Source organism: Larus michahellis, chromosome 14 (assembly GCF_964199755.1).
Source record: "Larus michahellis chromosome 14, bLarMic1.1, whole genome shotgun sequence".
Taxonomy (NCBI): Eukaryota; Metazoa; Chordata; class Aves; order Charadriiformes; family Laridae; genus Larus; species Larus michahellis.
The window spans coordinates 11286497-11300893 of NC_133909.1; the positions used below are offsets into that span (position 1 = coordinate 11286497).

The 14397-nt window shown below is 47.8% G+C and overlaps 1 protein-coding gene across 4 annotated transcripts in view; it reads left to right on the top strand.

Moving 5' to 3' along the window:
• The window catches only part of RPTOR (regulatory associated protein of MTOR complex 1), a 155904-nt gene that overhangs the window by 88081 nt on the left and 53426 nt on the right, over nucleotides 1-14397 (top strand). For all 4 annotated transcript variants that reach the window (XM_074607399.1, XM_074607396.1, XM_074607397.1 and 1 more), the window contains exons 11-17: nucleotides 650-751; nucleotides 4234-4317; nucleotides 5764-5874; nucleotides 11361-11435; nucleotides 12062-12127; nucleotides 12770-12961; nucleotides 14231-14371. In XM_074607399.1, coding sequence (XP_074463500.1) covers nucleotides 650-751; nucleotides 4234-4317; nucleotides 5764-5874; nucleotides 11361-11435; nucleotides 12062-12127; nucleotides 12770-12961; nucleotides 14231-14371 — 771 coding nt within the window. The remainder of the gene's footprint in view (nucleotides 1-649; nucleotides 752-4233; nucleotides 4318-5763; nucleotides 5875-11360; nucleotides 11436-12061; nucleotides 12128-12769; nucleotides 12962-14230; nucleotides 14372-14397) is intronic.

The window sequence follows — 14397 nt, forward strand, 5'->3', positions numbered from 1 at the left end:
TCTGATTTTTTGTTTGCCCGTGTGAAGCCCTTTTATGCATTACAGGTGTCAGAAGTGATGGATAGCTAAATAAAAGGCTTGAATTAAAAAGCTGATAAATAGGAGGCAGCCCTCTTCCAGCCCAAACCAGGACATCTGAATGGCCACCTGTTTGTAGGAGAGGTTTATGGCAGCCAGGGCAGGCTGAGACGTGGGTGGACATATTTTTTGATATTTTTTGGATTGTATTCACTGTGGACTGGGTAGAGGTAGCACTGTGTGCTGCTACAGGAGTGAAGCTGCCTCTGCAGAGCAGATAAATCCACTGCTGTTCTCTCTGCTTCTTCTGTGGAAAAGATGAATCTGATTTCCCTGAGACCTTTTGTGATATCTTTTTCTGTTTCTCTACTCTTTCTTTGTCTGTTTTCCAAACACTTCCATTAGAGAAAGAAAGCATATTTAAAGGGAATTGTATCTCGTCAGTCTTTGGAAAATTTGTATACATTAAAGAAACCCCAAACAAATGTTTGCAAATTAAAAAGAATAGTTTTTGGAAACAATAAATGTGCAAGTCGTAGATGCCAAATTGTAGATGCCAATTGTTTCACATCTTTTTTTTTTTCCCTTTTTTTTTTAAACCAAACCTGCCTTCCTGTTCTTGCACCCACAGCACAGTCCCTTCTTTGCGGAGCAGCTGACGGCATTCCAGGTGTGGCTGACCATGGGCGTGGAGAACCGCAACCCCCCGGAGCAGCTCCCCATCGTCCTGCAGGTGAGCGGCCGGGGGGCTGTGTGACGAGGCCTCCGCTCTCAACCAGATGGCGTTTGGGTACATAAATTACGTGGGCTCCTTCAGGATTAATTAGAGCTGATTGCATGTTTACTAGACCTGTGCAGATGAAGACAAAGTGCTTTTCTTCCCCCACACCTTCGCTCTCCTGCTATAGTCCATTTGCAGCTTCAACAATATCCGGCTCTGCTGCCTCCTCTTCTGCTCTGAAGTAGCAAGACTCCGTCAGAGAGTAGCACATCTTTGTTGTTTTCTCCTGTAGTGTCTCCTCTTATATGCCAGCTCTGTCAGGCAGAGACTTTATCTTCTCTCTGTTTTCAGAAAGTGGAAGTTGCTGTGGTGTAAATAGTTTGGAAATGGCTCTTTTTCTGTCTGGTTCAGCCTAGGAAGCGTTCCCTTTAATGCGATGCTGAAATTTTGCTGCAAAAACATAGAAGCAAGTCTCAGAAGACCATGCCTGGAAGCAATGTAGAGTTCTGGTAGGCATTTGCTCAGACTAGACATAGTTCATACATATAAAGGAGAAGAAAATCTAGGAGAAACAACACCTCATTTCAAATAATATTTTATGGCAAGGCACATATTACAATTGTCATCTGCTCTTGCCCTCTCCTCCCCAGGAGTTTGTATTGACAGAAATATAAACCTTCGTCAAGGTAGCTGTGGTCTCTTGTCTGCCAGGTAGCAAAAGTCTTTCTGTTTAGAGGAACGTGGTTCCAGTCACTTGTACAAGGATATGGGGTATTTTTCACTAAGTGGAGAAGACTCACCTTCCCTCTGTTAGCTACCAGCTTGTTCTGTGACTGACAGCACCATCAATCTCTGTACAATCAAATCTTAATTACCCTGAGCCTCCCAGGCCTTGAGAGATCCGTTGGATAAACATATGTATGGTTTATCTCTGTTGCTGCAATAGGAGAAGGCAGATTTCTACTCTAGCACCAATTTTGCTGCTTTCCAGTGAATTATTTGGCACCAGAGGGCTCTGCAGGTAGCTTAACCTTGCAGTGGAATTGAGAGGTCACCTGGCAAAGGAACCTGCTTTCCTTCCTGGAGGAAAAATGAGCTAGGACAACATAATTGTTCTTATAATTAAAGCATATTAATTGTATAGTGGAATAAGATTACTTGTTAACAAGTTTGGGATACTTTGAATCAGAGACTAACTGATGGAAAGAGAGAAGGAAGTGCATTTCGGACCCCTTTTGAGCATCTTTTTGCTTTGACCCCTTGGGAGCGCTTAGGCTACGCTGCTGTCACCTAACAAAGGCTGATGCTCTTTTCCCATTTTAGATGTGCCCCTGGGGAAAGAAGGTATCTGAGTACCGGGGCCACGATGCCAGCCATGCAAAGCTTGGACTTGTCAGGGACAGGGAAAGGGCCCTTTGTAAATGGCCTTTTATTGACTTCAAGAAGTTGCTTTCCGTCGTGAATTCTTGCTGTGCGTGGGGCAGGTTGGACACAGGTGGCTCCCTGGTGCGCAGGAGAGAGCAGTCATCACGGAGCAGGGAGCGCACGCGCAGCCCAAGGAGCCCATGTGGAAGATTCTGGATGCTTGTGGAGGCACCTCCTGCCATGCGAGCTCCCGTGCGTGTAGACAAGGGCTGCACCTACTCCACAGACAGCCGCTGCTGCAGGCCCCTTCTTCCATCCTGCATTTGCCAGGAGATTCCTGCTAAAATGCGGACTGTTACTTCTACATTATCCTCTTGTGTCCTGGTTAATCTCTAACTTGCATTTGTGGACATAATTAGCTTCCCTATCTTCTGTTTAGGAATAATGATGGGCAGATGTCAGGGAGGGATGTGACGCAGTGCTGGGTGCATATAATGGCACAGTGTAGCAATTCCATAATTTCACTGGAAGTTCATAAATTATGTATAGACTCCCCACATCCTCATCCACGTCTCTAGAATTTGTGTCAGTTTTGGCTTCAGGTTATTGTGCAAATCAGTTTGGGAAGTGGGAATATAAAAACCTGAGAGAGGCTGATGGCTTTTTTGGTTTTGAAAATAATGAAACGGAGCTTCTAAAGTAAGACCCAGTTTGATTTGGTTAAAGGTCCTTGTGGGATGCTAGCAGCGTTGAGTGGGTTTTGTGTCTTCACCTGGAAATCCTTTTCGATTACAGCCTTTTGTTTTTCCCAGCTATGACAGAATTTGTGGATTTACTTGTTGTTTTCCGAAGGTCAGATATAATGCTGTTGTTATCTGTGTGCCTCCCATCTCGGCGCGAGCACCCTGCACCTCCCCTGTTCCTCTCTGTTGTTTCAGCTGCCCCAGCTTCACCGTGTCCTGGTTTCTATTACTGCTTAATCTCAAACAGCTGCCCCCGTTATTCCAATCCTGGCCATCTTTAAAGCACGTTGTTAATCGTGCCAAGTTCTGTAGTGAGTTTAGGGAATAGGCTGGTGCCAACTAGGGCAAGATGACCAAAATCCTTTCTCCTATGACCTGTCCCGAGATCTGAGCTTTGCAATTCAGAGGTGAAACGATTAGAGTAGTTAACGCATTTTCCTGTCTTCTTCTGGACTTTCTCTGCACAACTTTAGCATCTAGTATCTGTCATCCATAGTATGAGACACGAGCCACGTAATTTAGTTGTTCTTCAATATCAAACATGAAAAATAATTTAATTTGAATATGCAGTGTGGAAAATCACTGAGAAGGGGATGGAATTGGGGGGGTAAATCAGCGAGTCTCTTTCCCCGAGACCCGTGCTGGGGGATGTTACTCAATTGAAACTGAGGATTAAACGTTGCATTCCAATATCTTACATCTGTTAAGGAGATTAAGAACTGAAAGTCTGTCTGTTAATATTTCACACCAGGGTAGGTATAAGCCAGTAAACTACCACCTCATTATCGTTGTCAGACTCTCCTTTAATGAGATTTTTATTAACGACTGATGTGACCTTTTGCTTCCCTCTTAAGTCTCTTACATCGATTTGCCAAGGAAAGCAAAGCCTCTTTTTCTGCTTCTGAGCTGTTTTGAGAAATGGGAGGCTGGGCCTTTTCCTGCCCTTTGAATCCTCCCTGCAGACACGATCGTGTTCCTGCTTTGCTGGGGAAAGGCAGGTGCTACGGTGAGAATATTTGAAATCCAGAGGGGCTGCTTCCACCTCGCAGAGCTGTGCGGCAGCAGCACCATGGCGCTCGAGAGAAATGAGCAGAGAAGAAGTGGAGCAATGCCGTGGGGACTGGGGATAGCTGCATTCCTAGGAAAACCTCTGCGGGTGTCTGCAGAAACGGCGTGACGGAGAGCGGTATCAGGAGGGACGGTCCCCCCCAGTGACACTGCTCAGTGGGGTGACAGTTTTCAGCGGTCAGGGTTTGTCTTCCAGCTTTTTTGTTCAGTTTGTTGCAAGTCACATAGCGATCCGGAGCTCCACTTGCGTTTGCTCTGCAGTCACAAGGATTTTTGTTCTTTGTAGCAGGCAGTAACTGTTGTCCCTCCCCTCTGCAGGTGCTGCTGAGCCAGGTACATCGGCTGCGGGCTCTTGATTTGCTGGGAAGATTTTTGGACCTGGGTCCCTGGGCAGTTAGCTTGGTGCGTGCGTGTTGCATATTGTCTTGTAAAAGTCTAATTTCTCTCAGTATAGGCGATAAATACAAATGATGATTTATGGAAGGAAGATGTGGAAGATACTCCACAGATTTGACAAATGACCAGTATTTTGTGTGTTCTTCATGCGTGTAAAATGGACAAAACATCCCTGAAAGAAAAGTGGTTTGTATTAATCAAGAAGGCCAAATAGCTGTTCATTTGCATTACTATGGAGAGGATTTCCTTGGGAATGGTTTAGTGTAAAATATTGCAAGGGACAAAACAGGAGAAAGTGTCTGGGACAAATGAGAAGGTTCATCGTGTAAAATAAACAACAAAAAAAGCACATAGGAGTATCATCTGCTTTCTCGGCTTACTGGCTGCATCATTTTCTTTATCTATTTGGTCTCTGGATTTTATAAGCTCTTCTGAGAAGGCGGCAGCTGCCTTCTGCATTTTGGAAAGCGGCTAGCTCAGTGTGGATAATAAATAAGAATTAAACAGAGGAGCAGTTTAAAACACTCATGTAAATGGAGCTATTTGTTGGTAACGATGTTGAAGATGAACCACCAGCTGGTTGTGGAGTAGCTCTATGATGGGCCTTTTTACTGGTTTTCTTTACCTTCCTTCTCCATCTAAGCCAAGACTCCCTTCTCCATGCTTTTGCAGACAGCGTAGCCCTCAGTGGTAGGAAAAAATTATACATTAAAGGTGATTTTAAGCCCTCTGGGTTATAAACTTCTACAAAGATCAAAACAGAGCTGCAGGTCAGGCACGGTGGCCTTTGCTCCAGCCTTTATCTCCTTTATGACACCGGTTGGCCGTGACGCCGGTTGGCCGTCCCGCTGGGCCATGCTGAGTGGGTGGGTGGGTGAGACCCCCCCGCAGCCCAGCGCTGCTCGAGCAAAGCCCCCGCCATACCTCTCCTTTCCGTTGCGCTCTGGGAAGGGCGGCTGCGATCACGGGGGGATTCTCAGAGATTTAGCGTCTTGCCTGTCCTGTGAGCATCCTCTCTAGCCCCACGGAAAAGGCTTGGTAAAAAGTCTGTGTAAGGCGAGAGGCCTATTTAATTTCCAGTGGGAAGACTGTAATTATTGAGCTTTTGCAATATGTTTACTTGTGAGAGCAAATGGCCCCAGCTGAGGAGAGTGCAGCATATCATGAAGCATAAAATAGCACAGGCTGTAACGAGTAAAAGCTAGTGCTAGATTAACTCGGGAGTCTCTGCAGACCAAATGAATCTGAAAATATCTGGTGGCATCCAAGATTAAAATGAGCAATAGACAAATACTCAGGGATTCCCTCTTTACTAGAAATGTATGAAATTGTTCTCTACCAGATTTCTCACTGTGTCGTTAAATAAGCTGCATCTTCGCAGAGCGCCGGGTGCTGCCTCTGCGGGGACGCCGAGCCCCTCACCGGGCTTTGCTCTTCTCTCTGCCTCCCCAGGCCCTCTCTGTCGGCATCTTTCCCTACGTGCTGAAGCTGCTTCAGAGTTCGGCTCGTGAGCTGAGACCGCTCCTCGTCTTCATCTGGGCCAAAATTCTGGCAGTGGACAGCGTGAGTACTCCTGAGCTTGGCAGTTTCTTTGGGTTTTCAGCAACGTTTGCTTTGTCCAGTTGCTTTAGAATTGAGACTTTCTCCTGAGGTACTTCAGTGAGACACTGTATTGTCTGGAGACCAGCAGATTATCTCATTAATTTATTCCACTCGTATAAAAGCTAGTTTCTGGAACTTTTTGAATGGGAAGCCCCCGTTAAGTTGCTGACGCCGGGTAGTTTGGATGCCAGGGGCGAAAGCAGGTTTGCTCTGTCTGTTAATGCTGCAGCGTCACGGTGATATCTCACAGGTCCTGGTTCCCCTCTGGTACAGGGTGCAGGTGCTCCAGGTGAAGCCCCTCAGATCTCACTGGTTGCATCTTCATTGGGGAAGACGGCGCTTCGCTGGCTGAAGGGGCTTAAAACGCACTCGTCCCTTCTGTCACAGATTCCCAGGAGAGCGCGGGCGCACGCTCATGCTCTGCCTCAATTTGTTCACTTCAGATTGTGATCGAACGTGTTTTGCTCAAGACCATTCCTGTCAGCTGTCAAAACAGGCGCGGGGTAGCCTTCAGACACAGAATTTTTCTAGAAATAAATCAAAAGTAATTTTTGGTGACTTTGACTTACAAATCCTACTCCAAGTCTAATGTACATGCTGATGCATTGAAGGTGGGTGGCACAGAAGTACTTACCCCCCCAGAAGCTGGGTTATTCCTGCCAAGGTCTGTGATTCTGGTCTTCTCTGCTATGTTTTAGCACCTTTTGGGATGAGGTTTAAAAAATGAGCCCTGATTTTTAAAGATGGCCTTAGCCAAAGTTCTGTTTTGTGGGGTTGAAAATAAATCACTAAGCAGGTAAGTCATTGCAGATGAATTTGTATGGCTGTATATATGACTCCGTGGTTTGTGGGTGCAATTAGTTGAGCAATATAAAATTATTAGGAGTGATGCGCACAGTTAATTGCAGGCACAATTATAAGCCGTTATGAAATTGTCTGAACTGCTTTTAGAAGCTGGATCTTGCCTGCTTGGGGGGTTATTTTTGTTATATCTTTTCCATTTCAGTATGGAGAATAATATTGAATTTGTTGGAATTTTTACCCACTGTTGATCTGGCATTGTCGGGTTTAGTTTTATAAATATATTTTCATTAACATCCTAAGAGGATTTTGGAAAGCAAAGAAAATGAAAACTATTCATCTTAAAGCTACTCTTGAAAAGCTTATTCTTGATGCATGCCTCTGCGCGGCTGACGCTTCAGCCCCAGGTACGTTTCGGAGTGGGCTCACGTATAACTGACACGGCGTGTGGCGCCGTCCTTCCCTGTCTCGAGGGGCAAAGCCAAGCTGAGAGGGCTCTTCCCCTTCCCCTCCCCTGCCACCATCGGTAGTTCTCCCTCTATTTTATTGCCCAGCTCCTTTGGTAGGCTGCGCTTTAAAAGAGAACAACAGCAAAAATACCTCGAAATTTTGTATTGGGATTTCTGTTGGCCGTGTCACTCACTGGCTCCACAGCCGAGGGGTACAAGTGAGGAGGGAGGAGAGGGGCAGCTCCAGCAGGAAAAGGCAGCAGTGTGAGTTGTCACACCATAAAGGGAACAAATGTGTTGTTATATCAGAAGCTAAAAAGCTTGTTATATGCTAAATATCAATACGGACGTGTCTTTTCCCTCCTCTGCTGGCACAAGCTTTGGCCGTGTATCTTTGAAACAAATTCAGTTTCAACCAAAGTTTACCAAAACCCGGCATGGCAGGGTGCATGCTTTGTGGGTTCCAGGTTCTCTCACGCTGCAGCCTGCTCTGCTTCCCCAACCCTCGGTGTTTCCCGAGGGTAAATTTATCTAAACGAACCACAAACCCGGAATCTGCGTGTTCCGGGATGAGGGACGGTGTTGTGGCGTGTTGGTTGAGGCAGCAGCGCGGGGCCTGGCTGGGCGGCGCAGGGCACGCCGTGGGCACTGCAGGGCGGCACTGGGAGTGCGACGGCAGGAGGTGCTGAGCTGGGGGTGGGTGCGGTAATTAACTGTAGGGCTGCGGGGAAGGACTGTAGCCTGGGGCGGGTGCGTGGGTCTGCAGGTGCCATCCCTCCTGCGCCGGGCGTGCGTCTGCCTGGCTCGGCTCTTGTGCCACCTCCATCACCCGGGCAGAAGCCGTTACCCTGGTGTGTGAGAGCATGTTTATTTTCAAACATTCTGCCAGACAATCTTCATCCTTGCAATAATTGTACGGCGCTGTCTCTCTCCTTCCTCTGCTGTTCCCTGGACCTGTATTTTATTTGGTTTCAGGAGAGTGTAGCTGATGAAATCACTTTCATTAGGACTGGAGTTCAGCTGATTGCTCATTCCTCTTTGCGTTTGGATGTGGCTGAGAACGAGTTATCGGAGACTCACTAATGCCCCGGAGAGCAGAATATCCCGCTAAGATAATATTTCTGTTGTGGTGCCTCCCTCTCTGAGGGCAGGGGGGCAGAGGGAAGGTGATCTGACGTGAGGCAGCGGTGTGGGATGCCATGTGTCCGTTCAGTGAGCATGGCATGCTGTGAAGAATTGTGTCGTGTCATAAAAATTACAGGATAAATCAATGGTGCTACAGAAACCTCGTACCTCAGACAGAACTGTTTGTGCGTGATATATAGGTGTCCCTAATAAGCCTTGGAATATTTAGATTAATCTGCTTTAATCGCCTGTATAATCAGATGATTTTTCATAGGGTGTTCGTTGAGGCCTCTGGTCATCTCTGTCGGAAGCGTTTCCGGAGCATCCCCCCGCAGAGCTGCGCAGCGCTGCTGGGTCGTCGCCTTCTGCAGGTGTCTCAGGCTCAGGTCGGGGCAGGAGCAGCGCTGCGTGCCGAGATGGCTGTCAGCCTCGCAAATGCCATTTAGGTCAAGAATTCGCTACGTGCTACATTGATAATGTTTGGTAAACAGCACCATCTATATCTTAAATACTTGAATTTAAAGGGGGGGAAAAAAAATCCCCCCACCTGTAATAAGGATTGTAATCAGGGATTTAAGTAAGACCAAAAAAACCTGCGCATTAAACAGTACTGAAAATGTGAATGCTACTAAAGTAGGACAGTGAAAAAGAGGTCTTACTGCTCCAGAGAATTGGCTGAAGCCAACAGAAAACAAACATTTCTCATACTTTCTAAAGCAATGGAGTGATATAAATAGTGTGCTTTCTTTCTGGGGGTGTCCTTTGTTGGCAGGATTGTGACCCCGGCTTCTCATCATTAATACAAATACACAAGTTAAGTGTTCCTTGAGGGTAATTTGGTAAAGCTGCCCACCTCAGGGGAAGGGTTCACTGCCCGGGACACCCCGAGCTGCGGCAGTGCTGCCGTATTCCGGGAACTCACGAGATTTTTCAGGACAAGTTACAATGCACACGAGTTGTATTAAGGAGACAGAGGAGAGCTGTGCTCTGGTCCCTCCCCAGCACCGGGAACTTTGTTTTATGTAAGATCTGAACTCTCACACCGAGCCTGCAGCTTGTTTTGGCCATGTTGTATTGTTACTCACAAGGGTAGCTGCTTATTCCTCGAGGAGGAGGTGTTCCTGGGGCTGGCGTTCCGTGGTGGCCGCAGGATCGGAGCAGAGAGGGATGGGGCAAGAGCGCCGGCTCCAGAGGAGCTGCTCCCGCCCTCCAGCCCCCCGTCTTTGGGTCCCAGTGGCAGCACAGCAGATGTGTGTGAAGATGCAGAGCCTTCTCGTTGTTGGTGTCTGCATGCCCATGTTATAGTGAGGAGATTGGGTTTTGTACGGAACAGAAAGTATTCCCACGGAGAAAGAAAAGGGGGAGAAAAGGAAGCCTGGGTTTTGTGCAGCATTACAGAGACGTCGGGAAAGCCTCTCGTAGCTGCAGCCTGGCATCAATCCATTCCCTCTGCTCTTTGCTCTGCCAAAAGCAGCATCTTTACTCCCTTCAGCAATAAAATATTCTCTTGCATCTCTGCCTTGCCATCCCCTCTCCTTTCAACAATTAGTTCCCTCCTTCACCTTCTACGCCTGATAAAAAATAAATGATCCTGTCTCTGGTGTGAAGCACGCAATAGAACCACAGTCACGGGGGAAGCTGATTGCCAAGGCAGTGTTTCCTCCCTTAAATTTTCACGTTCGTAGTATTATTCTTTTGGTTTGACCCTAATATGTCAACCTGAAGCCTGAGTTGGCATGGTAGCAAAGCCATGCGCTTTGTACGCCATGCGCTTCGCTGCTGATACCACCCCAGGAAAAGCTGCGTTATTCTCCTTACGGGCTTTTACAGACAGTGGAGTTGCTCTGCAGTTTGTGGCTCTGTGCGGTAGGAGATCGTGCTACCACATGCTACTGTTGTATCCATTTAATACACGTTAGCACTTGACCAAATAATACAGTGATTAGTCTCGTTTGTGGAGAGGAGTTGAAATCTCGTCAAACTCTAGTCCTGCCTAGGCGGGGGATTGGGCAGAATATAAAGAATGAGTAATTCCACCTCCGCCCCCGACCCTCACCGATTTACTGGTAATGGCTGAGTGATGTGGGCTGCTGTAAGGGAAAGACGTGCTGGGTTTATCGCGGTCTGCAGGAGCGTCCTGCTGGTGGAGGTGGCTCTCCACGCTCATGCCACATTGCCGTCCCTGGCTGCCACCGCAGCGGCGCGGAGAGAACCGGGGAGGGCTGTGCCACCAAACCACCTCCCACGCTCACGGGGAAGGGGGGGCTGTGTTTATTAAGGAAGGGGGACAGAGCAGACTTGCCCCAAACCCTCCCTCGCTCTGGAGTCCCGCGGGTGAGACGCGGGGGCTGGAGGGACCCCCGGGGCATACGCAGCTTCCGCCGAGGGCTCCTGCCTCGGACGCTGGGCACCAGCGCACGCTGCCTGGCGCTTGGTAGCTGCTGCGTGACCATGGTGGCCTCCAAAGGGAGCGCTCAGGGCACGTGCTCCCTGCCAGGGGAACCTGACGGGTTTTGCCAGGATTTTACACTCCTTAGGGGGATATCGAACCGTACAACTAGAAGGTAGTGAGCAGCAATTATCAGCAAACCTGATCTATGGTAAGCTAATTGCCTTGGCCTGGGATTGGAAATCAAGTGGAGAACTTGACAAGGGGCTTTTAGAAGATCTAATCTTACATAATTTTGTTAAATATAAAAATAAAAAATTAATTGGATTCCTTCTCAGTTTTGCCCTTGGTGGCTCTTGAATATTGGTGAAGGTTTAATGTGGGACAGAGAAATGGCAAATTTAACTCTTCTCCTAAGCAGGAGGCCGCAGTTCCAGCCTCTGTTTGTGTCGTGCTGGGGGTGGCAGAGGGTTCCGTGCTTCAGACACCGCGCTCCCCCGGCAGCCCTTCCGCGGGGAGGTTCGGTGCCAGCCCCAATGGAGGGCTTGCGCTTTCTTTTGCTTCTTAAATGAAAACAAGATTTGAGAAAAATTATTAGGACGTGAAATATTCATACATCATTGGAGGAAAAAATATTTTTATGTTACTGTACTCATTGTGTTTTTCTCTGTCTCATTTTTCAGTCATGCCAAGCTGACCTTGTGAAGGACAACGGTCACAAGTATTTCCTTTCCGTTCTGGCAGATCCTTACATGCCAGTAAGCACAAGTCATTTTTATTCAGACTCCTCTAGCATCTGCTTAGCTTGTCTTACCTGCTCTTGCTGGCAGGACACAGCTGGTGCGGAGACAGGGCTGTGTCCCACCTCATCTCCTGTGACCCCCCGGCTCTGCTGGGGAGGCATTCGGAGCTGCGGAGCCAGCGACCAGGGGAATTAACAATGCTCCTGCCAGGTTCCGTGATAGAGAGAGCCAAACCAAACAGGAGTTTGCAAACTTGTCTAAAGTTACAGGAGCGCAGGTTGCTCGGTGGCGGTGATGGGAGCCGGGGGTCCTGGGGGCAGAGGCAGCCCATTGCGCTGCAGTTCTAATGCGCTCTGCAAAAGCTCTGTGTGGGTTCCTGCGATGGGTGTTTGTTGTACGCCTCCTCCAGAGCAATAAACGGGGGCTGGCTGGGAGGATCGTTCTGCCAGCCTGATGAAGTGTCTCAGGTGGGACTGGTGACAGGACTGCATGACAAGAAGATTCAAGCTTGCCTTCCTCTCTCTTGTTCTTTTAATGTGATACAAACTGGACTTAGAATAATCTCGTGTTTCAGAAAGCACGGGATGTAGTTGTTCTCTGACCTGTTTTCTAGATGACAATTAGTTGTATATTGTTTTAAGGCTGAACACAGGACAATGACGGCTTTTATCCTGGCTGTGATTGTGAACAACTACAACACTGGCCAGGTGAGTCCCAGCATCCTTTTGCCTTTCATTCCCTCCTGCCTCTTCTCTGCATTGTGCCTTCACTTTGATAAAAGTGTCCTGGCTTGCCTTAAAGCACAGCCCTGACCTGGCATACTGAAAGAGAAGATTGCTTTGCATTATTTTTGTGTGGATTAAAAGAAAAATTGACCTGGAGGTGTGACAAACACATTCTGTACCTGGCACCGGGAGGTGGAGGTTAAGGACACAAGTCGCTCCCAGCTGCCCCTCCAGCAGCCGCTGACGGGCCATTAAAGAAATAGTGGCTGGTTCCTGTCAAGCGGGAACTTGACGGCTGTGATAAAGTTCTTGGGAAGGGTATGTGGAATGAGCCATAAACCTTGGGGCTCTGACATGTGCAAGGAGTATTTCCAATGAAGAAAAAACAGGCTTTATGCATCACAGGAAGCATTTCTAATGCTCAACTATTTAACTAGCTGTAGCAGCCTGTAGTTGACCTTCCCTTCATGCTGCTTCCAAATGGTATTTTATAACAAAATCGGTATATAACCACCAAATAATTATTTTCTCTTGATTTCCTGTCTAGTTCAGAAATAATCTTCTTTTTCAATGATGAGGTGGGAAGCTGGCATCCAAAATAAATTGCATTGATTTGTGTTTTAGGAAGCTTGCCTTCAAGGAAACCTGATTGCTATTTGCCTGGAGCAGTTAAACGATCCACATCCTCTTCTGCGTCAGTGGGTGGCCATTTGTTTAGGACGTATTTGGCAGAACTTTGACTCAGCCAGGTGGTGTGGTGTGAGAGACAGCGCTCATGAAAAGCTCTACAGTCTCCTCTCAGATCCCATCCCAGAGGTAAAAATCCAACTTTTTAAATAAACGCCAGTTGAATTGTCAGAAATCTGGCAGAGGGTTACAGAAGTGCTTACAAAACCAGGGCCTTCAAGATCTTTGTGATTGTGTCTGGGTCACAGAAAAGCCTTACTGCTCTTTCTTCCAGGTGGTGCAAATCATCCAACCCTGCAAGAGAAGTAACCAAAGAGATGGCAGGGGGAGTTCGTGCAGCCCTTGGAATCTGGGCACCGGAGTTAGGAAACACCATGGGTTTTGTTTACCTGCATATCAAAAGCTTGTTAAAAATGTGGTCCCAAAACTCACTGTGTGTTGCAGAAAACCCTCTAGTCTTTTTGTCCAAGTATGAAAACTGTTCTGCTCCTGGTGTGTGTGAAAATACATCTTTAATTGAACGTGCTTTACCTTTGTGACAAACTCTCCAAGAGAGAAGGGATTCTAGTGCAGAGCCTGGCTGTGATTGACAGAGCCTGTCAGACCCCGGTGAAATTACATCGCGTGTGGGAGAAGGAAGCCTGGAGATAAGCGCCACTGCTAACGTGCAGGGATTGAAGATTAGATTCCCCTTCACGTTCAGTCTTTCTGTCCCCGCATCCTCCACCTCCTCTCTCTGGCCCCAGCTTTCCCCATTTTCCAGGTGGGATCTGTGCGAGGGCCGGTCTGGCTGTGCTCACGGCACACCCGGATGGCTCTTGGAGACGCTGGAGTGAGCGTTTCTGCTTTCCGAAGTACATCCTGCAGTTGCCGATTATGCCGTGTCCCCGCCGTTTGCAGCTTCTGCCAAGGCAAGCTGTGACATTCCCAGGCCACCTGATCCCTCTGTTCTTGGCGTGATCTGGCAAAGTTTACCCTGATTTGAGCTGCTGTCATTTCTCCTTTTCTTTTTTCCATCATCTTGCTGTAAGCCCGTATCTGAAGATGGTGGCTCAGCACTCTTATTAAAGAGATTCGCATCCCAACAGTAACTCCCGGTGTACCTTGTTCTTGTTAATTAATATTCTAGGCAATGTCAACTGGAAAAATCACCCATGGGAAGGTCACCGAGTGTTCTGGGAAATTAAGTATACTCCTGGATCTGCGAATACGTAAAACTCAGTGCGTTGGCTGAATCTGTTTTGGTTTTTACTCTCCATGGGCTTCCATTTAGCCCCCGCTATTTACCTGACACAGTCCCGGTTTCCAGAGATGCCGTTTGTGGGGATGAAAAATCCCACTGGGAAACTTCAAGCTGGAAACAAGAGGAAAATAATAATGAATGTTTGTGTCTCGCAGGTTCGCTGTGCTGCAGTCTTTGCACTGGGAACGTTTGTGGGCAACTCAGCTGAACGGACCGATCACTCCACCACCATCGATCACAACGTAGCCATGATGTTGGCCCAGCTTATCAACGACGGGAGCCCCATGGTCAGAAAGGTACAGAAAGACCGGCGGCACCCAAC